The sequence below is a fragment of the Marmota monax genome, unplaced genomic scaffold, assembly GCF_021218885.2.
Source record: "Marmota monax isolate L192 unplaced genomic scaffold, Marmota_monax_Labrador192_F-V1.1 WCK01_AAM20220418_F8-fsc00005, whole genome shotgun sequence".
In the NCBI taxonomy this organism is placed as follows: Eukaryota; Metazoa; Chordata; class Mammalia; order Rodentia; family Sciuridae; genus Marmota; species Marmota monax.
The window spans coordinates 12552644-12578145 of NW_026692254.1; the positions used below are offsets into that span (position 1 = coordinate 12552644).

The 25502-nt window shown below is 37.2% G+C and overlaps 1 protein-coding gene across 1 annotated transcript in view; it reads left to right on the plus strand.

The window, feature by feature from the left end:
- The window catches only part of Trpm1 (transient receptor potential cation channel subfamily M member 1), a 140728-nt gene that overhangs the window by 106284 nt on the left and 8942 nt on the right, over positions 1-25502 (plus strand). The window contains exons 18-26 of the mRNA XM_058576635.1: positions 2103-2225; positions 2427-2558; positions 5256-5384; positions 7517-7768; positions 9539-9731; positions 11408-11428; positions 12164-12308; positions 13437-13639; positions 14293-14425. Coding sequence (XP_058432618.1) covers positions 2103-2225; positions 2427-2558; positions 5256-5384; positions 7517-7768; positions 9539-9731; positions 11408-11428; positions 12164-12308; positions 13437-13639; positions 14293-14425 — 1331 coding nt within the window. The remainder of the gene's footprint in view (positions 1-2102; positions 2226-2426; positions 2559-5255; positions 5385-7516; positions 7769-9538; positions 9732-11407; positions 11429-12163; positions 12309-13436; positions 13640-14292; positions 14426-25502) is intronic.

A 25502-nucleotide genomic window follows, 5' to 3' on the forward strand; every position in this document is an offset into this window, starting at 1 on the left:
TGGATTAGCTGGGTAGCACTATAGACCAGTAGGGTGTGGCTGAAGGAGGTAGGTCACTGTGGACATGACTTTGGAATATACATTTTATACCTGGTGAGCACAGCTCTCCCTCTGCTTCTTGGTGGCCATGTCCTGAGCTGCTTTTCTCCACCACTCTCTGCCATGATGTTCTGCCTCATCTCAGGCCCAAAGCAACGGAGCCAACTTTCTATGGACTGAGACCTCTGAAACTGTGAGGCGTCAAATAAAATTTTCCTCCTCCAAAATTGTTCTTTTCAGGATTTTTTGGTCACTTGAGCAGAAAAGCTGACTAAAACAATATTATAAGTAAAGAAAGTAATGTGAGGCTGGGCCAAGTGGTGTGCGCCTGTAATCCCATCAGCTTGGGAGACTGAGGCAGGAGGATAGCAGGTTCAAAGCCAGCCTCAGCAACAGCGAGATGCTAAGCAACTCAGTAAGACCCTGTCTCTAAATAAAATACAAACTAGGGCTGGGAGTGTGAGCTCAGTGGTTGAGTGCCCCTGAGTTCAATCCCCAGTACCACTGCCACCCCCACAAAAAAGAAAAGAAAAGAAAGCAATGTGAAATGGAAGAAACAAGTCCCACATTTTACAAATTCCCATATTAAACCCATGCAGCAGAGAGAAAGGCAGTCAGAGTAAATAAATACAAAGTGTCAGCAGAACCCAAGAAGAAAATATTCAAGAAAAATAGCCAGGCATGGTGGTGCACACCTGTAATCCCAGCAACTCAGGAGGCTGAATCAGGAGAACTGCAAGTTCAAGACCAGCCTCAGCATCTTAGGCCCTAAGCAACTTAGTGAGATCCTGTTTTAAAATAAAAATGAAAAAGGGCTTGGGATATAGCTCAGTGGTAAAGTGCTCCTGGGTTCAAGTCCCAGTACCCCACCCCCCCAAAAAAAAAACCCACAAAGAAGAATAGAATTGACCCCAATAAATAGATTGAATGATTAAAGAGCCACAAAGTATCAGGGATATAGGTTAAGGAAACAAAAACCCATTATATTCTTAACAAGAAAATAGAAGGGGAGTCTAACTTTCAGGAAAAAACAAAAAAATACACACAATGTAAAGGTTCTATATGATTCAAATTCAAATTTGGGATGATTTGAGCAATTGGTAGAGTGTAGAAACACATTGATATAAATGCCAATGAGTTCTCTATCTGTGGGCCAGAATATCCTCTTATTGTCCAGGCTGAGCTCAATTAAGTCTTATTCTTTGAGTCACGTTAGCCTTCCAATTTTCTTCACATATTCCTATATATGTTGAAGTTATTTCTACATAAAATACTTATAGTCTACTTCACTAGTTATTAGTATATTTTATTTGTTTATACTATTTTATTTTAATTTAAAGATTTGCTTACCTTACTTGTTTCACGCAGTGCTGGGGATCAAACCCAGGGCCTCATGCAGGTAACCATTCCACCACTGAGCTACATCCCAGCTTGATTCACTTGCTCTGAAACTTAATATAAGAATTTTACTTTTTTAAAGTCAGGATTATGCATGATGCTGCTTACCATTTATCTAAAATTTAATGAATAGTCTTAAATTTTTCACTGTCTTTAATTCTACCAGTGTACAAAACACAACAAGGCATACAACACCAGAGCAGAGATAAACATGATACAGAGATCTTAGGTTACTGACTAGTGTCGAAAGTTATAATTTAAAAATTTTAACTATATGATCAGTCCTCCTTACCTTGCCTGAAAGATTTGCATCCATGAATCAAAACAACTCAAACTGAAAATATTTGAGAAAAAATTTGTCTTTATTGAACATACGCAGAGTTTTTTCTTGTCATTTTCCCCTGTGAAATACAACATACCAACTATTTACATGACACTTTCATTGTATTAATTATTGTAAGCCATAAAGATGATGTAAGGTATAAGGGAGGAGGTGCATAGGTTTTATGCATATTACACCATTTGTTGTAAGGTATTTGAGCCTCTGTGGGTCTTGGTATCTTTGTGGGAGCCAAACTCCCATGGAGTTTGAGGGACAACTGTACTAGAGAAATTTTTCTAGAATTTCCAAAGCTTATAATGGATTCATTTCTCATCATTCATAGGTTATCATGGGAATTCTTTTTCCCCCCACCATCTTGTTTTTGGAATTTCGCACATATGATGATTTTTCATACCAAACATCCAAGGAAAATGAAGATGGCAAAGAAAAAGAAGATGAGAATATGGTCAGTGATACCCTTGATCTTAAGAATATCAATTAACTCTCATTTTAATGATTCTTGATATATCTGTTACCATGGATTAGACATCGTACTAACTGGGGGGTGTTTTTAGATTCTTTCTTTTTAAGGGTGCCCATGCGCTATGGTTTGTTTCATTTCCCAATTAGCCACCATGCCTGCCACGTACTGTGTTCTGTTTTCCAGGATGCAAATGCAGATGCTGGCTCAAGAAAGGGGGACGAAGAGAATGCACACAAAAAGCAAAAAAGTATTCCCATTGGAACAAAGATCTGTGAATTCTATAACGCTCCCATTGTTAAGTTCTGGTTTTACACAGTAAGCCTACCTCCTTAGCATTTACCATTTAGCCTGTTTTGAATATCAAGATATGTTGGTAACAACAAAATCTTCAAAGGCTTAAAATTGTGTCTAAAAATTTACTGAACTGAAATGAATTCTTAAAAAAAAAACAGTACTAATTGAGAGCTTTAACTAAAATTGAATCCAGATACCCTGTCATATATTTTATATATAGAGAGAAATATGACCAACCTTTCCCAAAATATAACATTTCATAAAGCAAAATAGTCAAACTGTGGATATGACTCAGTGGTAGAATGTTCAACCAGCATGTGTAAGACCCTGGGTTTAAATCCCAGCACCATAGTAAATAAATAAACAAACAAACAAATAAAACAAATTAGTCACATTCTATTTGCTTAAAATGATTTTTTAAAAAAAATATTTAGTAATAGAAACTTAGGGAAATCTAATTTTTCATTTTTCACTGAACAGGTGGGATTATTAGAAGGGTATGGCTGAGCCCAGATCATAAACTCCTAGGATAGGGAAGCAAATCAAGACCTCTCTAAAGTGTTCACCAAACTGACTCATTTGGCAGCACACTCTCTAGTGTCCAGGTCTCCACTGCTCTGAGTGTGGCTTTCTGCTAACAAGAGCAGAAGAGGAAGTGGGAGTAGAAGGAAGCACCTGTGAGTGAAACTGGCTATCTGCAGGCAGTCCAGCAGAGTTGACCAGACACACTGTGGCTTGGGTATCCATATCAGTTTGGAGGAAGGACAGTATTTTTCATGAAATCCCAAGCACCGAGCCACAGTACACAGCAGTGTGGCCATGGCACTGTGATTCCATTAGTCATTGGGCCAGGAGCAGGTGATAGGACAAGGTCATGGATGGGACAATGCATAAAGATGGGCAGAGGGCAGAGGAGAGAAGGGGGGTTGCCCTGGAAATCAACTATGGGTCTGCACAACCAACCTCTTGGAAGCCCTATCTGAGGATGCAGCTGAAGCCAAGGCTACCCTCAGTTTCTGGTCAGAATCAGTTGAGAATCTGGGGTTTATACAACCTAAAGTACTGCTCAGCACTGAGGGAGGGCAAGGCCAGGAGTCTGACAGGCTTTTCAACCTTAGGCCTCATACAGACAGTCTTGATGCTCTCTCTGGATGTAAGAGAGATGTACAGTTTCTGGGGAATTCTAACATAGCCCAAAGATTGAGAACTTTGGCTCTAATCCTCCTGTAAGGAGGAAATATTTGTCTTTGTCTATTTTACATTGCTGTAACAGAGCACTTGATACTGGGTAATTATAAGGAAAAGAGATTGTTTTGGCTATAGTTCTAGAAGTCCAAGAGCATGGCACTGGCATGATGTCCTTGGAGGATGGTTTCACAGTAGTTCAACTCATGATGCAAAGCCAAAGGGCAAGCAGCCATGTGCAATAGAAAGGGAAGGGCAAAGGAGCTGACCTGTTTTAAAACAACCCATTATCACCAAAACAAATCCATTCCTGAAAGAAGTAATGCCGTTCCACTAGAGCAAGGACTCAGTCCTCCTGAGAAATGGCATTAATCTATTTATGAGGGCTCCCCATGGCCTAAAAACCTCTCAGTAGGCCCTACCACCTCTCAACACCTTTTGGGAATCATAGGTCAACATGAGTTTTAGCAGGAATCACATCCAGTGAGCCACAACCCCGTGAACACAGGGGATGTTACCTACATCCTGGTAAAACTTATTGAATCAGGAGGGACAGATCATTGGGGAAAGAATACTGTCAAATCACAAATACACAAATGCTAGACTCTTCCTACAAGACCTCAGAAAAGGTTTGTGACAGTGAAGAGCCCCAAAGCTGAAGTTTTCCCAGGTTGGTAGTGAACTAATCTGGGAAAATCAGCTTCAAATAAACTATTTCCACCCCGTACCTTACTCCGTATGCCTTGCCTCACCCTCACCTCCAACTCTACTTTTTTTTCTTGCCAAAAAAAAAGACAGAGAACCTGTGGTGGCCACCAAATATCACAGATTTGTTACTGGTAGTCAAGGGGACTCCTAGGTCCGTCAGCTCCATGGCCTGGGAAGATGATCTCTTCACATGTCTTCCCTTCTAACTTCTGTCAGTAGTGGAGAGTTTCATGAAGGCAGATCAGTAGAGCAGAGGAGAAAGACCGGGGGCTGAAGGAGGAGAGGGAAAGAGAAAATCCTGGGGAATGATATTGGCCAAATTATATTGTTATATTGTGTTCATATACAAATCTGTAACAACAGATCCCACCATTATGTACAACTACACTGTACCAATGAAAGTATGGAAAAAATAATGGAGAGATTTAAGAGGGAAATATGTGAGGTCGGGAGGAGTAAGTAACATTTTCCAATTTCCAAGAATATAGGAGGGACACCAGCAAACTATTCAAAGTTTCCCTGTGTGTCATAATTATTGCAACTTCATAATTTCCCCATAAGGATGACAGTACCAATAAATATATTGTCATGTAGAAAATGAAATGCCATTGCCCATATCATGCTGAAGCATAAAATACCTCCAACCTATCTCAAAGCTCTCTATCTATACTGGTGATGTGCAGAGGGGGTATCCTCTAAATAACTAAGTCCATTTAGAAATTGAAAATTCACTTTAGAAAATGTGCCATGCTAAAAATAAGATTTCAAAACCCGATTCCAAGATTCTCTCCTCAAACATTGCTAACAGCTTTTTCTTTCCTCCAGATTTCATACTTGGGTTATTTACTGCTGTTTAACTATGTCATCCTGGTGCGGATGGACGGCTGGCCCTCTCTCCAGGAGTGGATTGTCATCTCCTACATTGTGAGCCTGGCATTAGAGAAAATACGAGAGGTGATTACTCCAAAGGCTTGTCTCTGCCACACTAAGTATTGGCTCCAATTTCAAGTTTTATTGAAAAACATTTCATGCAAATGATAGGTACCAGGGCTCTTTTCTTTTGAGTATCATCATCCCATGTTTATTCCATTCACTTGTTTTAAATGTGTACATCCTCTCCATCCAACTGAACTTGAACTTGTGAATAAAAACACAAGCTAAAATAAATTATATTCAATAATAAAAACAGGTCTAAATGCATACAAAAGCAAAAGCAAATGTTGCCAGCTACTTGAGATAAACCAATCACTATACTGGGTACACATTTGGCTTCATATTCTGTCACCTTAAATTTGAGATTTGGATCACACTGTGTACTTGCATGGTGCAAGAATGTATAAAAGCAGGGCCCTCAATGAAGGGAGCAAGGAAAACAGGCCAGAGGAAGGAAAGGAATCAAGAGAACTGTGGTTTCCAGTAGAATCTGTCCCCAGCTTAATCCTGCAACGGATCTGAGATGATTAGACACTGTAGAATCTGTTCCACCTTGAGAAAAGGGAGTGGAGTGTTGTGTGCACATCAGTCTGACTTTGGCACCCACCAGAGAGGCGATTACAATTGCCCAAGAACAAGCCTCCCATAAGGGGGCAGGTATGGGCCTAACAGCAGCACCTGTAGCAGATGGGATGATCACACTCACCTGGCAAAAATCTCCAGGTGATCTATCTCGGTAAGGCCCAGAGCATCTGTTACAGAGGGAATAAGACTTTCAACTGAGTGTTAAAATAGAACAGATACGGTCTTACACTTGGATCTTACATCACAGAGGACTTAAAATTAAAATGAAATGCCAAGAAGCCAACTTCTGCAGGCGGCACAGGAAATGTGGGCCAGGTAATTTCTGATATCATCCACAGGTTTGAATTCACTATATTCATTTCAAAAGAGGAAGCTTGTATCCAAGCAAAACATGAACTTGAACTGAAAAAATCACACAGCACAATTTCCTAACCTTTCTCCAAATAATACAGAACCAATACTAGTATTTTGTGATTACTATTGACCCTTTTACTGAACTGTAAAACTATGACAGTTAACCTCATCCAGGCATAGTGAGTTTTATGTCACAGGTCTAATGAGAGCCTGAGAAAACAAAAGAGTGCTGAATCCAAGACTGTACAATCAGTTTTCTACAACTACTCTTTCTTTTCTAGCTGGGCTCCATTAAAATTTTGTGCGTGCTACAACTGGGACTTTCCAAGTGGCCCACCTGAATGGCCTCTAGTGCAATTGTGCTCCTGCTGGGCATCAGCCCTGAACTAAGATATGTTATTCCAGAAGCCTGCCTCCCATTTACAGGAAAGAGAGGCATCCATCAGCCAGTACAAAAGGATTGTTAGACTAGGGAATCCCTTCTATGTTGGCAGATCAATAGTCATCACCCCATCCTAGGCCTGAGACCCTGGAATCTACCCACAATCTGCAGAACTAAAGGGGTACCCTGGCATGGCAGCCCTCCCGCCTACTGCAGCGTCACTGTGTGCCCATGCATGCTGCTTGCTAAATATTTTCCATTTTACTCTGGGGAAGTCTCCTTTTAATCAGTGGTGATTTTGAAAGGATAATATCTCAAGTAGGGGAAAACCTGGTTCAACTTTCCCCTGACTTGTCGTATTTAAGTTGCAAAGGAATTTTGGCAAATCAACCATTTCCTAGCCTCATTCTGCCCATGTGGATCTCACCCCCACCACACACACACACACCCCACACCACTGTGTAACCACATAGGGTTCATTCCTGCTCTAGACTTTTCCTCTTGTATAAGTCTGGAATGTGGGCCAACAGGCATGTGTCCAATAATTAGAAAAGAAATCAAAAGGCAGCTGCTTTAATTACAGCCAGAAGGAGATAATTTGGAAGGCATTTCCTGAGAGTTTATGAAACCCTGAATCTATGAATACAGAGGATTCCATGGAATTTCCCTTTCTAGATATCTGTCTGCCTGAGAAGATTAGTGTTCTGAGGTCTTGAGCAGAAAAGAGACCAGATGCCCTGGAATGTTCCACCAACCTTATCTTTCCAAGATTCTGAAAAAGACAAGGCTTCCAACAATGCACTCTTAGTTTATTGTTCTTTTCGGTTTTCAGATCCTCATGTCAGAACCAGGCAAACTCGGCCAGAAAATAAAAGTGTGGCTTCAGGAGTACTGGAACATCACTGATCTTGTGGCCATTTCCATGTTCATGATTGGAGCAATCCTTCGCCTCCAGAACCAGCCATACATGGGCTATGGTCGGGTCATCTACTGTGTGGACATCATCCTCTGGTACATTCGTGTCTTGGACATCTTTGGTGTCAACAAGTATCTGGGGCCCTACGTGATGATGATTGGAAAGATGGTTAGTAATGATTTCACATGAGTAACCAGGGATATTTTGTACTGTGGTTAGGATAAAAGACCAGGCCTTGGGTGTGGCTTTCTTCAGTTTCTTCTGGATTTTCCTTTGCAGATGGTTTCTTATAGGAAACCTTTGCTTTGAAATACACAGTTCTCCTACATATTAATAACAATAAAATCTAGTGAAAATGAGCTAAGGGCTTACTGTACACACATACCTACATATATATGCGTGCATCTCTCAATATATATCAAGCACTCAATGCATACATCTTTTTTCTTTCATATAATCAGTTACTTTCATTTTTAAAAAATTACTTCTGATTTATTATTAATAATTGCATTTTGACAGTAAAGTAAAAGAAAATATCTTCTTCTTTTATAAGAGTTTGCTTCACCTTACCAGGGCAAGAGAGAGCATCAGGTTTTGATGCAAACAGAATTCAGTAGCAAGATAGGTATCTCAAAATATTTACCCTACACCTTGATGACTGGAAACATTTTTAGCATTCTTTAGTATAGGAAACTGGATTTGATAATTCTATGAGGTTGCATCTACTTGAATGTTTTTATGGCAAAAATATGATTGACAAACTCCTAATCTGTAGTAAAAGTTAGAAACAAAAGGGACCCAGGGCTATTTCCTCACCTGTACTCCAGACCATCTCCAGCTCATGAGCAGCATGGAGCAGACACAGGTACTTCACGTGATTAGGCCAAGACAGATTTATTGTGAAATTTACTCTGAACAAGTCATAGAATATGAAACTAAACATGAACCAGCTGGTTATCATTACATTACCTAAAAAGCCTCAGTGTTAGCACTAGTACCAGAAGAAAGGAAGCCTTCTAAGTGTAGGAATAACTCTTTATAGGGGGAATGGCTTTTAGACAATTTCAGTAAGGGCCCTCATCCTCAGGGATGTTCAAAACTAGAATTTCTATCATTTTAGCATCCACAGTAAACAGAGCATTGTTCATTGTTGCCACTCATCATTTGTATGATGTATGATTAAATATTGGTGTACACTCTCAATTTATTTCTCAATTATCCTTTTACCTACTTACGTATATCTCCCTTTTGCTCCTTGTTTTCTCTCACAAACTCCCATCTTTTCTCAATTCTTCACATTTACAGTTGCTATAAGAATATCTGTTTACAGAAGTGTTAGTCATATTTCCATTACTGTAACGAAATACAACCAATAAGTGAAAGGAATTATTTTAGCTCATCATCTGACAATTCATTGGCCCAGGTGCTTTGAGTCTGGGGCAAAGCAGCACATAGTGGCACAAACACATGGTGAGGCAATCCCAAATCACAAGCCAGGGGGCAAAAAAGAGAAAGGAAAGAGCCTGGGTTCCAATATCCCCTTCAAGGGAATGCCCCAATGACCTAACTTTCTCCCACTAGGCCCCCCGCCTCCTAAAAGCTCCACCATTTCCTAATAATGCCACACTGGGGACCAAGGCTTTATTTAACACATGAACCTTTGTGGGACATTCTAGATCCAAACTATGTCAGTGAGCAATAACAGAGGAGAGGTCTGATGGAATAGGAGCTGATAAAGATGTTAATATTCTAGAAGAAGGTATATATGTTGTGTGGGATAGAAAAAAACAAGTAACCCATGGTTGGGAAGGAAAGAAGGGAAAGAGGATTTTTCCATCCTAATGAAGCATTTGTTGAGTCTTTGGAGAGAGTAATGAACAAGTATGAACTTGGCCCATGAGTCAAGGCAGTAATGAATCATACATTCTCCCTACTCAGATGATTGACATGCTCTACTTTGTGGTCATCATGCTGGTCGTGCTGATGAGTTTTGGAGTAGCCCGTCAAGCCATTTTGCACCCAGAAGAGAAACCTTCTTGGAAACTGGCCCGAAACATCTTCTACATGCCCTACTGGATGATCTACGGAGAGGTGTTTGCAGACCAGATAGACCGTAAGAATAGAATTCATAGTAAGATTCTCTTCCCTGCTTCTGAGGCAGATGATCAGATCCAAATTAATTGAAGATTATGTATTAATTTGGAAATAAAGCATTTTTTTTTCATTCTGCCATAGGCATCAAATTATCTTATGAAAAAATAAGTACAGTTTATGGAATATAGATTTTTTGAGACCTAAATCATTTCTTTTATTCTAAAACCCATTCACTAGAATTCTGAAAGATTCTCACTTACTTCAAGGGAAAGACATCCCTGAAAGACACTACATGAATATAGTTCCAATGCCAATATCCCAGGTTTTCTTTCATCCCAATGTCTTCCCCCCAAGGATGAAGCTGGTAGTTTTATTTCAGTAGAATGAACCTGAAAGCATGGTAGGGAGCTAATGCCTCTCATCATTCTCCTCTTCCAGCCATCAAAGCCCATTTTCTATATAGCGATCCATTTCTTCTTCACTACTGGTCTTGTTCTTTAACTTCTTAATGTATTTGTTTATCTTTTAACTGACAATTTATTTTACATATTTATGGGGTACAGTGTGATAATTCAATACCTATATACAGGAGTGCTATTTTTATTGTCAACAGTAACCTGGATGGTACTAGAGCAAATGAGTCACAATCCTCCACTGACTTCTGGGGAATATAGACCAGCACCTCTGCAGGCTGAATTGTTAGGTCAGCGTCTCCTGAGTTGTAGGGACATAAAGTTCAAATGTTCTTATACCAATTTCATCAGGACAGTTAAGTCTTCACCAGTGAACAAGGTGCTTTAGTCTTATTTTCATGTCAGTACCAATGTTTTCATCTACAAGTTGTATTTTACCATGAAGCAATATAATAGTATGTCTGATGCTTTTGAAGTTCTGCTGTATGTGAACAGAAAGTTTCAGATATCTGTCTCTTATGTGAAACACAGGTTGTCAATAGATATACTGCCACTATGTTAGACAGATAACAATGTGACTCAGTTTATTCTTTCTATCTTGTATAACATGATTCTGAACACATTATTATTACAAATATCACAAAATCAACTATTGGATGTGTTTGTAACTTGATAAACTAGAACATAAAAATCTAATTAGTTTTGAGAGATTATTAAAGTAAGTAAATGTGCATATTTCTTAAAACTTTCTGGACTCCAGACACAAGCTACAATGTTTTCATTGTTCAGTTTTTAAAATTAAATTGAGTAATGAGTGGAGATAACGAAGTAAATTTAGAGCTATATTATTTTCAGTAATACCATTAAATGTAGGTTTTCAATTCTTGATCCATTACATAATAATTCTTGTATAGCATGATTTGTGCTTATGAGGTGCTTGTATTGGAATACAGGAAATGTTTGATTGGTTGACCAGTAAGATAAAATGATCATCTGCCAATAACATTATGTCTTTTTCATAGTATGTTTAAGTAGTGAGCTTTTGCTGTTGCATATGTCATATGGTAAAATAAATATTCATAAAATGCATTTTTTAGAATTAATAATGTGTACAATTTTTCTAAACAGAGCAATTTCCAAGAGAAAATCCGTAATTTCCAAGCTTGAAATATCTGCATTTCTTGACAGCAAAACAGTTATTATGCTTTACTTTTCTCTCAACTATCATCTTGTTTTCTTTCCTCCCCTCCTGTCACAACTAAAAAACAAAACAAACTCCTGCTTTCCAATCATTGTATAGTCTACGCCATGGAAATTAATCGTAAGTTTACGTGCAATTGATGATCTGAATTCATGAAATGTGTTTACTAAACAGCTTTTTCATTACCTGATTACTGATATTCTTATACTGTTTTCAAATATATCTTTAGTTTCCTGGTGATAATGAATGATTTTTTAAAATGAAAGTTAAAAATGAACAAAGTATAAATTCAACATTGGGATTATCCTATTTTTCCCCTCTGAGAAACAGATCTCCTATGATAAAGGTGGCATTTCAAATGAGCACAGAAATAAAAGATTATTTTTCATATGTGGTCCCAGAATAGTTGATTTGAGAGGTTAGTGGGTTCCTTACCCCACATTATAGAATGAAGTTATTTTCAAAGTTAATGTACAAATATAATCAAAAAAGAACCAGAATACAACATAAGTTCATGTTAAATACTTAGAAGACATGACAACTTTCTAGTAGATAACTATTTGGATGACATCATAAAGATGGATTTGTCTGTTTAATCATTAAGAACTTTTGTGTTAAAAAAATAAAGAAATGGGAAATGTTTATAAATACGACAAACTAAAATTGACTACCTCTGTGTGCAGATATGAGTTTTCTTTCCTTCTTTGTATTTATTTTTTACTGGAAAATTACTGTACAAGAAATAAGAAAAATCATATTAAAAAGGAAAGAGGCTATCTAATTGCATGTTATGGATATTATTATTTTCTTATTATATGTAAAAAGCAAGCACAAAAACGCAAACATTTCTTTCAGCTCCTTGTGGTGAAAACCTCTATGACGAGGATGGCAAGAGGCTCCCTCCCTGCATCCCAGGGGCCTGGCTCACACCTGCTCTCATGGCATGCTATCTACTAGTAGCCAACATCCTGCTGGTTAACCTGCTGATCGCTGTTTTCAAGTACGTGTCATGGCTGATGACCATGCCCTTACATTTATTGCCTTTTAAATTTTTGGTTTAATCTCAGAAATCACCCATGTACCAGGTATTTGCAAAGAAGCTCATTAGGGCTTTCATATGAATAGAATGGTTGTAGTCTTTTTGATTCAACTTTAATCAATCTAATGTATTCATAAATCAAGAGTTGGCACTTAAATACACTTAAATTTAATCTTGATTCGTAATTTAACACTGTAGTATTTTAATCTAATCAAAATGTTTTCTTAGGCAAAAGTTCCCTGAGAGATTTGGTCAAGTTGTGCTTTTCATTCATGATAAGAGACACAGAAAGCAAAACTAATTTCAGACACTGCTACAATTACTATAACATATATTCTTATTATTTGCAGAATAAATGGTCTAAGAAAAATGGTTTAAGTTACTGAATCAAGCTTCTTATAAAATTTGCCTACCTGGCATTATATGATGAATATGTTGACAATGCTTAATAACTTGAAAAATTATTTTCACTTCTAAGATGAAAAATATGAGGGAAAAATACTTCATGGAAATTTAAATCTTAAAACTAAACAGAAGAGAACCTGGTCCTAATGCCTGGCTTGAGAGATGAGAAAACTAAGGTCACAAGACAGTAACTGGCTTTTCTAAAGTCCCAGTACTGGAAGACCCTACAATCCTGTGCTTATGATCTCCCATTGGAAGCTAAAACAAAATAAAGTTTGTACCTATCCCACATCCTAAATAACATGCCTTGAATCAAATAAGTTCAATAGTTGATTCAGTTATCAACAAATAAAAGTCATCATTTAGTTGTTTGATTTAAAAAGTTTATATTTCTCAAAATTTCCTCGGCATAGACTATGGTGTGGTTTATGCAAGAAAGCAGGGGGCAGCAATTTAATACACTTAATTGTTAATTGTCTATATGAGTAAAATATCATTAAGTGTAAATAATAGATTGATAGATAAGCCAAACAAATATTGATAGATAAACCAAAAAATTAGATAATCAAGGAATCAACTAACACTAAAAGCCATTTCATTGTTTATTTTAATTTCAATGTCAGTAACTGATTGCTTTGGGAAATCACAATAAAAAGTAATATGTAACATGTTTTCTTTTAAAAGCAATACCTTCTTTGAAGTAAAGTCAATATCCAACCAAGTGTGGAAGTTCCAGCGATATCAGCTGATTATGACATTTCATGACAGGCCTGTCCTACCCCCTCCAATGATTATTTTAAGCCATATCTACATAATCATTATGCGTCTCAGTGGTCACTGCAGGAAAAAAAGAGAAGGGGACCAGGAAGAACGGGACAGTGGACTAAGTATGTTCAGGACTTTCCATTTCTATTTTGGGTTTATTTTTAAAAAACTCTTTCCACTGGACACCAACATAGAAACTTCCACTAAACTATTTACATGTGTGAAAAACACAACAAACCAACTGCTGTGCTTTTCAGAATGCTTCTTGTTTTCTGTTGATTTTTTTTTTCTATTGTTGTTCATTTATTAGTAATTTTCATGTTGCTGAAAGTCTTCTCATGGAGATAAGCTGAGAGTTTTTAAAAATATCTCTTCTATATACATGTATATATGCATTCAGTGTTCCTTTCAAAATGTTTTAATTTGTTGCATCTAAAGATGATGAGAAAATAATGCTATACACTTTTTCATAAAAGACATGCAAAAGATTTGCTGAGAAATATTACTTCATTTTGCTTTCTTAATAGATGTAATCAGGGCTGTTTGTTTTCTTTCTTTTTTTACCAAAAAGTTATCATTTTGCTCCAGTAGAAAGACCATTACTACACATGACAGCCCCACCCCCTTAGCTAACAATCAATTGGAAGAGTCAGAGAACTACCTACAAGGGAGCTTACTTAAAGTTGTGTTATGAAATTCGCAGTGATGCAACTAAAATGATTCTTCAGGGATCTGGCTTGGTTTTCACGTGGCCAACACTTCTCCCTTTATGCAGAGCTCTTCCTCAGCGAGGAGGAACTGAAGAGGCTGCACGAGTTCGAGGAGCAGTGCGTGCAGGAGCACTTCCAGGAGAAGGAGGACGAGCAGCAGTCGTCCAACGACGAGCGCATCCGGGTCACTTGTGAGAGGTGCGAGCAGGTGGTCCTAGGCCAAGGGTTTGCAGACTCCCGCCCCTCCTTTGAAGAGGGATGTTAAAGCTTATTTCAGCCTTGGCTCTGTATTCTCCTGTTGATTCAGTTTTAAAAAGTTTTCCCCAAAAATAATGTGAAAGTTACCAGGTGGTGACTGTGGATTGTACACAGAAGTAAATGATAACATTTATTGCAAACATTCAGGCCAAAAAGGCCCCTTCCCAAGTGTGGGCATTTACCTCATTTAAGTTTAAAAAAACAAACAAACAAGTTTTGCATTATTGGAGTGAACTGTAAGCCAGAGAAGCCCTCTTTCACCCTGTGTTTGTACAGGGTGTTCCTTTTGCCCAGCATAGCCTTCCCCTAGGGCTTGACCTCCTCATCCTGCCTCGCTGCCTGTTGCTGTATTTAAAACATCCTTCCTAACCTTGCAGTCAGAGGTCAAGAACCCCACCTCTGTGCTCCCATGAGATTGGGACCTGGGTGGGATGAGGTCTGTTCCCCATGAGAGTGGAGTCCTCTAAATTAGAGTGGGGTCTTCCAAACACCTTTTTTCTTTATAATTTTTATTTGTTCTAATTACGGTAGAATTCATTTATGCACTTTGATATGTCATACATAAATGGGGTATAATTTCTCATTTTTTGATGGTGTAGAGTCACATTGGTCATGCAGTCATATACTTACATTTTTATGGGGCAACCACTCAGAAGACACACTAAGTCCAAATTTTAAACAAATCAAAGAATTTTACTGTACCTATATTATCCTGGCCAAAGATGCTTCTGCCATGTCCAAACAGCCTTCTGATAGAAGTGTACTGGGCTGTCTGAGGTTCCAATATTAAGGAATAAATCCACATCCTATGGAATCTGCAAATTGCAAGCAAGCAGGATTCAAGGGCTGAGAAAAACAGTAGCAGAGCAGAATCAGACAACCACATCCTGGGTTCAAGCACAGTTGTGGTTGTACATCTTGGGTTGGAGTACGTTTACAGATGTATGAAGCACAGAAAAACAAATTTTTAATACTTTTTAAAAAACAGCTTATATAACAGTCTCACATGAGAACCATAATGGAGTTACTATGGCTATATTTACTATTTTATTAATCTATATTTTAAAATCTATAATCTATAACTTATTAATTGTATTGATTAATTCAGATCATAACATACATAAGGTAATAATATCTGTTTCATTCTACTATCCTTCTTATCCTCCTATCTCATCCTCTCCCTTCACTCCCCTCTACCTAAAGTAACTCTATTTTTCCCAAGGGCCTCCATCCCCTTTTTGTGAATTAGCATCCACATTTCAAAGAAAACATTCAGCCTTTGGTTTTTTGAAATTGGCTAATTTCACTTAGCATAATATTCTCCAACTCCATCCATTCACTAGCAAATACCATAATTTAATTCTTTAAAGCTGAGTAATATTCCATTGAATAAATATGTCACATTTTCTTTATCCATTCATCTACTGAAGGGTACCTAGGTTGGTTCCATAGCTTAGCTATTGTGAATTGAGCTTCTATAAAAATTTATGTGGCCAAGTCACTATAAAAGGATAATTTTAAGTCCTTTGGGTCTAAACCAAGGAGTGGGATAGCTGGATCAAATGGTGGTTCCATTCCAAGTTTTCTGAGGAATCTAGATACCACCTTCCATAGTGGTTGCACCAATTTGCAGTTCCACCAGCAACATATGAGTGTACCTTTTCCCCACATCCTGCCAACATTTATTGTTGCCTGTATTCTTAATGATCGCCATTCTGACTGGAGTGAGATGAACTCTTAGTTTTGACTTGCATTTGTCTAATTGCTGGGGATGTTGAATATTTTTTCATATATTTTTGATCAATTGTATCTCTTTTTCTGTGAAGTGTCTATTTAGATCCTTAGCCCATTTGTTGATTGGGTTATTTGGTGTGTGTGTGTGTGTGTGTGTGTGTGTGTGTGTGTGTTTTGAGTTCTTTTTATAGCCTAGAGATTAATGCTCTATCTGGGGTGAATGTGGTAAAGATTTTCTCCCAATCTGGAGGCTCTCTCTTCACATTATTGATTGTTTCTTTTGCTGAGAAGAAGCTTTTTAGTTTGAACCCATCCCATTTATTGATTCTTGATTTTACTACTTGTGCTTTAGGGGTCATATTAAGGAAGTCAGATCCTAGTCCAATGGTGAAGATTTGGGCCTACTTTACTTCTAGTTAGTGCAGGGTCTCTGTTCTAGTGCCTAAGTCTTTGATCCACTTTGAGTTGAGTTTTGTGCAGGGTGAGAGAGAGGATTAATTTCATTTTGTTACATGTGGCTTTCCATTGTTCCCAGCACCATTTGTTGAATAGGCTTTCTTTTCTTCAGTGAATGTTTTTGGTAACTTTGTCCAGGATGAGATAACTGTATGTGTGTGGTTTTATCTCTGTGTCTTCTATTCTGCACCATTGGCCTACATGTCTGTTTTGGTGCCAATACCATGCTATTTTTGTTACTATACCTTTGTAGTATAGTTCAAGGTCTTGTATGTGATGCCTCCTTCTTCACTTTTCTTGCTAAGGATTGCTTTGGCTATTCTGGGTCTCTTATTTTTCCAAATGAATTTCATGGTTGTTTTTTCTGGTTCTATGAAGAACGTCATTGGGATTTTGATAGGAATTACATTAATTCTGTATAATGCTTTTGGTAGTGTGGCCATTTTGACAATATTAATTCTGCCTATTTAGGAGCATATGAGATCTTTCCATCTTCTAAGGTCTTCTTCAATTTCTTTCTTCAGTGTTCTGTAGTTTTCATTGTAGAGATCTTTCACCTCTTTTATTAGATTATTTCAAGTATACATCCTCAGGACCCAGCAGAATCATCATAGTCCACACGGTAGTGCTTAATCATGCCAAAAGAATGAATTCATGAGTGTGTAAATCCATGAATGAGTAAATGAAGGCTGAAGGTCCTGAAGGGACAGAGTGATATTTTTTGGAGCTTGATGACATTGCCTTACCCTAAATTGGGAAAGAGTAACCAGCAAACTTTAGACAAGAACAATAAATCCTTGCTATGTTTTTTAAAAAATCATAATCTTTTAGAATATTGTCACTTACTAAAAGCAATTTAAGTTTGTTAAATATCTTCATAACTGATAACACATAGTTCTAATGAGTTTAACTCTCAATATGGGTGTAATGAGCATGGAAAAGGAGACATGACTAAGGGGATTCTGGCTCATTCTTGTTTTTTTTTTTTTTTTTTTTTTTTGAGTACTCAAAATTAAAATGCCCTGATACAATTGGATATGTATATTGAAAAACAAAATCATGGTAGGACTTCAAAAAGATATTTCAGCAAACAAGTACCAATCAAGAGACCCAACATTTACATCAGAATTCACAGACATACCTTGAAGTTTCCCTGGTATGTGCCCAGGCAATTGACTATACCCTAACCCACTGGAGGGGAGAAGTCTCTGACAGCTGACCCCTTTCCTCTCCTAGTCCCAGTCATCTTGTAATCCAACCAAGCCCAACCAGCCAAACTCAAGTGTTACCTACATCAACTTTTGGCCTTAGTAAGGTACATTGTCAATAAAACTTTGAAACACTTATTTGATATTTTAACAATAATTGCTAAACTTTCAATATATAAAAATTATTTCTACATAAAACAAGTTATCCCTTGTAGATAGTCTAAAAATTTCCACCTTTTAGTTAGATATTAACTTGAATTTAGTCATAGACAATCATTTACAATGGAAATTGTGTTTTGTTTTTCTCTACCTCTCCACCTTCTCCCTTCCCGCAGCATTGTTTGGATTTTTACCATTCTTGGAACAAGGCTTCAAGAATGTGGTTATCAGATCACTACCAAATTGCATTTTTCTCTTGGGGCTCTGTGCATACGTAATAGAAATGAAAAAAAAAACATACTACTTCCTGTTTCCCTTGGCTCAGGTCCCCAAAAGTGATGGGAGCACATTCCTGCCCCTCCATTTCCTTTTATTGACCTTGTCTAGGCTGACTCACAGGTGAATGCCTGAGACAAAAAGGAGTTTGGGGAGAAGGGAGCTTCCTTCCCTCTAATCAGGCCAGCTGGGGAGTAAGGGATAAGGTGGAAGAATGGAAGGAAAATTAGTTATTTGTACCTAACTTTCAGCACCTGTTATTACTTTTAATATCCATCTCTGAGTATTTGGACATTTCTTCTAATTCTTCAATATTCTTGATATATTAATTTGATTTGATTTTCTGTATCACCATTCACCATTTGATGATTCTCCTGCTCTTCTCTCAGTGGTGTGTGCACCATCGTAGTGCAGGGTCTGGTTAAAAGCACATCATTCCCTTCCCTGTTTCCCTATTTCCTGAGAACCTTTTCAGGAAAAGTTTCCTGAGACAGCAATTCTCATAACTCATTCATACCAACATGTTCACAAAGATGTTCTGAAGGGTATGTTGAACGATTCCGTGTGGGAACCAAATCTGTAGCTTTCTCCTACTGCTTGGAAATTACAAGTAAAATTCTAACAATTTAACCACATACTCTTATCATAAAATGTCAACATTTTGTAAGACCCAACATTTAGTCCCTCAGTAAGAGATTTTTGAGATGATTCAGTATTGAGTTAATGTAACATTGAGTTGCAGCACAATATTTAAACCAAAGCCGTACCCAGCATGCCCACCTGGATCTCAGAAGCACTTCCTCACAATTCTCCTTCCAAACTTGGACATTTCCTGTGCTATGGGCTCTATGAATGGTATCATCATTCAGCTAGTTTAGCAAGACAGACAGTGGCAAGATATTGTGGCACCTCCCTCTCCCTCACTGACAATCAAGTTCCCCTTGCAGGTAATGTAGGATCCACTCACTTCCTGTCTCTGCTGCCAGCACACACTGAGGTCTCCATACCCCTTTCTGCTCTTTGAATCCGTGTTGCATTCTACAGTCTCAAATTGGGTCCTGTGCCTCTCATCCATCAGCTCCCTTTAAAGGTCTGTTCTCAGGGCTGCAAGGCCCTGCCTTGTCTCTGGCCTTACTCTAGACTGTTCTCACCTTCACGCTCCATATTCCAAGTCTTGGCCTTTTATTTACTAAAAGTTCCAAGTCATTCCTGCCACACAGGGCTTTGCACATACTGTTCTTTTTGTTTGGTACACCACACCCTTTCTCCCTGTTCATCCTTTGAATCTCTGCTCAAATGCCAGTTCCTGATGGAAAACTTCCCTTGTCACCTCACACCTTAGACTGGCTCAGGATCCTTGGTTTAAACTCCATGAAGTCTGACACCATGTCTATATTTTGTTTGCCAAAATTATGTCTAGCATATGCACATCTCCACATAGTAGGAAGGAGATTTTGTTTTTGTTTTTGTTTTTGAATGAATGCATGGATGACTCAAAAGTTTATCTCTCCTGACTCAAATACAAATTTCTATCCTATCCTCAACCAGAGTATCAAAAAAGAGGGAATCAACTATGCTTCCTCTGGGTTCAAAACACTGATTTTCCTGTTAGGAACCAGGAACAACCTCAAGTTACACAGGTTTATGGAGAAATTGCCAGGAAGAATACTTAATATCAGCAACACCAAAATAAGGGCTGGTGTTGGCAGGCAATGTCTGCTTGAAGGGACGACCTGAGACAATCAAGAGAGCCAGTGGGCTGAAAACATTTGATAGATAACTTCTGCTAGCACAACCAAGGTAGAACTTGTCGACCTGAATATTCTATTTTCATCATACCAGGTAAATAACTAGTTATATGTATCATCAATTTGAGCTTCAAGACTCCTTCTGTGTCTTCTATAAATCAACTTTGAAACACATTGTTCTCTTTATGGTTCAGCGTCCCTTATCACACACAGGTCTACAGGTTCAAGACCAATTAAGTTGGAAAAAATCTTTCCTAACAAAACTTAGTCAGAGTTTAACTTCTCAAACAAGAAGATATATATTATCCATTGTGTTTTCCGTTTTTCTGTGGCTTCATGCAAGCTTAACACCAAATCTAATGTTTGGTTAGAGTAAGTACATTAGACTAGGTTTTTAGAATGTGTGGTGTATATTTCAAAATGTATAGAATGCAATTTTAAAATTATATTTCAATACAGTTGGCCCTGTACTTAAGGAGATATCGATCTTAGACTAGCCAAACCTATCATAGCAGATTCTTATTCTGCTAAAATATTCTATTAGGTGGTTTTTGGTCAGATTTGTGTATGAGTCTGGGTTAAGGTCTCATACTTGCTGAAGGTTTGATCAGCAATATGTGGCTTTGAAATATTTTTGTTTGATATCCTCTTTCCATGTGAGTTGAAAAAGAAGGTGCTAGCAGAAGAAACCCAAACAAGAAGACAAGCTAGTGACTAGAAGAGGAATGGAACAGAGATCAGTCTTGGGAGGTGGATGATGTCTCAGATGTAAAGAAGGACATATAGAAAAGACAAATATGCAGTGATGGGAAAGTCATTTGGGGTTGATCCCAGCTGAATGTCATCATCTTATAAATTAATAGAAGTCAAAGATGTTTAAATGAAAGGAAAGGAGTGGAATTAATGGAATTTTAATGTTCACAGTAAATGACAATCTTGTTACTCATCCGATTTTGAGAGCCAGTTCAGAAAAAGATGCAGACATCAGGCAGATACAGATAAAAATATCCACTTTATTAGTCATAAAAGTTTACTGGAGGGTGTGGCTGACTTCTTTCCAAGAACACATCCAGAAGTGAACATGCCCACTCAGTTACAGGCAGCAGTGGCCCCTGCAGCCTCCTTCTCATGGGCTGAGTCAGCCTTCCCACTCAGCTTACCATAGGACCAAGACAAAGTGAGAACCAAGTTCCTAGCAGGCAGTTCATTTTCAAAGACAGAAATAAAAGCATGCTAGTGTCCTGATTCCCAAACTCCAATCACAAACGCAGTCCTCCCTAAAAAGAAATAAACTGTTGGAGAGAGGTCAGGAGCATTAATCTAATAAGAAGTCTAGGTACAAAGAAAGAAAAAAATGGTAATGAGGAAAAAGTACCCCCAACCCAATCAAGATTATGGTCATGAAGTCAGTAAGAATTTAAGTCAAGTGAGTTTACTTTTAGGGGAAATATACTAGGAAAGAAGATTGCTTCTCAGGAATACTGAAGATCCAACTAAAATTGAATAACGTGGCTTTGGATTGGGTCAGGTCATTGTTGCTCCCTTGACTTTCATCAGTTATACTTTATAGTCCAAAGGCAAAGATGCAAAAAGTCAACACACATAGGGCAGGGAGGTTGAAGGGCCATCTGTGCTCCTCCAAGTACCTTTTTTCCCTTGCTCAACCCTGGAGTCCTGGTAAGGATAGAAGATGAGTTTGGATAGGCACTATTGTGTTAGAGGTAAGGGAGAGAAAACCTGAGATATTAATAAGGCTCCATTGGTGGCCAACCACAGAGTCTGACCCAAATAGAAAGTGGAGCATAACCAGAAAAGGATAATGATTTAGAACACTTGAATTCTAGAAACCCAGGAGGTTTGAGTATGACCATGTAAGTATATGTAAATAACATACAGCTAGAATTCCATAGAGCTTGATGTCCTTTTAATAACTATTCAGTATGTTGTTTATTACAAACACTGAGAAAACCAGAAGATTTAAGACTCCAGTCTTGTTCTTTTATTAGTAGTCTTCACTCAGTTTTTCATATATAAAAACTCTGCAAGTCAGCACAAGGTTCTTTCCTGGGTGTTCTCCCTGTAATTACTAAATTTAAAAGACAGTCTTATATAAGGAAATAGATGAAAACTAAAATAGCTGGGTGTAAAATTTAGAATGGTTTAGACAATGTTATAATCTATAGATCTGGAATAAAATTACAAGGTAGGAATAGTCTTAGAACTCAAGGGTAAAACATGGATTTCTTCAAGTATGAACTAGACCTAATGCCAATAACATCATGTTGTTCATGTGAACATTTAATTCGTCATTAAGGAAATGGTCCCATATAATTTATGAGATGCCTCATGTAGGCAAAGGGTGATTGTTTTACATAAAAAGATGACTGCACATAAAATAAGTTTTAATAACTGGCTTAGTACAGGACTCCAAATGTCTAAGTCCTATCCTTTGGAAAAACACATAAGGATTCTTACCATGAGCACATGAATTTGGACCTCATATTAAATAGATTAGAGTTTATTCAATGTCCAATAAAATTATGTGCAGGTAGTCTTTTGGAAGTTACTACAAAAGTTCTACATATACATAAGTTCCATACTGTTGCGTTTATTAGTATTTCAACAAAATAGAAAATGTAATCTAAAATTATTTTATCAAAATGTGTTTTCATTCAACTACTTTAATGGTAGTGTTATTGCACTCAAAATCAAGTACTCTTAGTAATAGATATGCCAAGATATAGAGAAGATTTGCAAAGACACCTTATTTCACATAATTGTATATTTTACAGTTAATGGATACTTTCTTGTGTACAATTCCCTTTAATTCTTACAACACCATCATGCTACACATATTATTGTTGTTTTATAATGGACTCACAGTGACAGGCGCCTGATGAAGAGAAGTTGGAGGGGCAACTTTATCCCCAATTTGAATATGAGCACATCTCAAAAGGAACCCTGAGGTTGACAACATCTTAATCAAAAACAACCTTGCTGTTTTTCCTGAAAATCAAGCTAAACAGACAAAAAGAGTCGGGATATACAATGCCAGTTGTCAATCTGGTACCATTATACTGCACTTTCTAGATTTAAAAAAATAAGTATATACACATATGAACATGCACACACATACACACCCACACGCACCAGATTTTGAAACCAATTAGGGCAGTAGGTACACCTTTTTAACAGAAGAACCCAAAGACCAATCTATACTAATCTCTGAATCAAGCAAAAAAAGAATCCAAAGGGAGTGGGAAACACAGCGATTATTGATCAAGGCCAATTAAACAAATTAGGTTATGGGCTCCTCAGTGACTTTAATAGGAACACACATGAATCAGTGAAGGGCAGGGTAAATAGTGCCATATATCAAGTGGTACTTAAAATTCTATTCAAAGGCAAGAGAATGATTAATTGGGGCCCAGTATATAGATTTCATTTGTTTATAGTTTCCTTTCATATTAGAATGCAGAAGGCCAACACTTGGGAATTGTTCTGCAGGTCTGCCAGTTGAGAAATCATGAGCTTGGTGGTTAGAAAAATGGCCTTCATGCCATTTTTTGAAAGCGTTCTTAAATGGAATAATTGTTGCTGTTAAGTGCTACCATAATGTGCAAAACAAAAACCTGGTACTGGAACGTCATATAATCTACAAGCAAATTCAAATACAGAAATAGTTATGAAAGTCAAGAACTCAAATTGGAGGGAAATGGCAAGAAGTAGATCTGAAAAGAAATCAATTGGTAAGAAAGAACACTTTGCATCACAGAAGTATCCATCATCCCAAGAAATAGGTCCTTTGAGTTGAATACTAGTCATGTAGAAAAAAAAAATTATACATGATTAGCCAAACAATTTGAAATATCCAGGGAGAGTATTTATTCATTTTTATTTATTTTTTATTTTTTATTTTATTTTATTTTTTTTTACATTTTTAAAGAAATATTATTTTGAAACTGTTCAAAACCATACAATAAAGAATGCAATCTAATTAAATAATATCTAAACCCAGGATAGCAACACATTTATATGTAATGATTAGGTCTTTGGCAACACCCAGACAACTTTTATTTATCCGGTGCTTCTACAAACATCAGAGGTAGCTGCAAGTTCTAGAATAGGTTTTCCCAAATCAGGAATACCACATGCTTGGTGTTTGAGATCCTCAAGTTCTAAGAGAATTTCATTTTTTTCCCATTTTGATGATGATGGCATATTTGTGAAGGATATTGGAGCAAATTTAAGGATAAAGAACCAGACAAGGCAGAAAGGGAGGACAAGGAAGGTGAGTTCTGGAGTTCACAACTTGATTTTTATTGTAAAGTATAATAACTGAAATGGAAATTTTTCTATTAAAGATCAATAGTGGATTTGAGCAGGCAGAATAAAGAATCAACAAATTCAAAGATAATAAATATGATGTAATTATATGCTGTCTACAGTGATTCATTCCAAATAGTTTGGAAGAAAAATTATTCAATGGAAACAATAACCAAAAGAGAAGTGGAGTGACTACATTAATATCCAAAGTAGCCTCTAAGATAAATATTGTTACTAGAGACAAAGAAATGCATTATATAATGATAAAACAGTCAGTCTCTCTAGAATGTAAGCATATGTGCACCTGATAGCAAAGCCTTATAATATGTGAACTAAAAACTGACAGAACTGAAGGGAGAAGTAGACAGTTCTACAATAACAGTTGGAAACTCTACTACTCCACTTTTACCAGTGATAAAACTAGACAGAAGATCATCAAAGAAACAGAAGACTTGAACATTTCTTTGGCCAGTTTAACCTAGAAGATACTAATAGAACATTCCACTCAACAACAGCAAAACACATATTCTTCTCAAGAACATATGCAACATTTTCCAAAATAAACCAAGGAGTAGGCCATGAAACAAGTCTCAAAAAGCTTTGAAACATTTGAAGTTGTATATTTTCCAACTACAATGAAATTAAATTGTTATTACAACAGGAAATCAAAAATTCATTAATATTACAATTAACATACTATTAAATAACAAGTGGATCAAAGAAGAAATCAGAAGAGAGAGAACACCTCAAGGTGGATGAACAAATATGAAAGCACAATATACAAAAACTTTTGGGATGCAAGAAAAGCAGTATTCAGAAAGATATTTATAATTGTAAAAACTTGCATTTAAAAAGAAGAAATATTCACAAAAGCATTAGAACTGAACTAATGAATAAACCGTTACAAAGGTTAAGACTCACCACTGGAGGTCTGATCATCACTGTAGTCTTTGAAACTAAACTGAAATTGGAATCAGCCATAGAAAGTATTTTGAAACATGCAGACTGAGTCTAATTAGATTGATAACCTACCAAAACAAAAATATCAATATTCCCCATGGGAATTAAACAAGACTTCAAGTCACATGATGAAATATTCCAAAGTTGGAT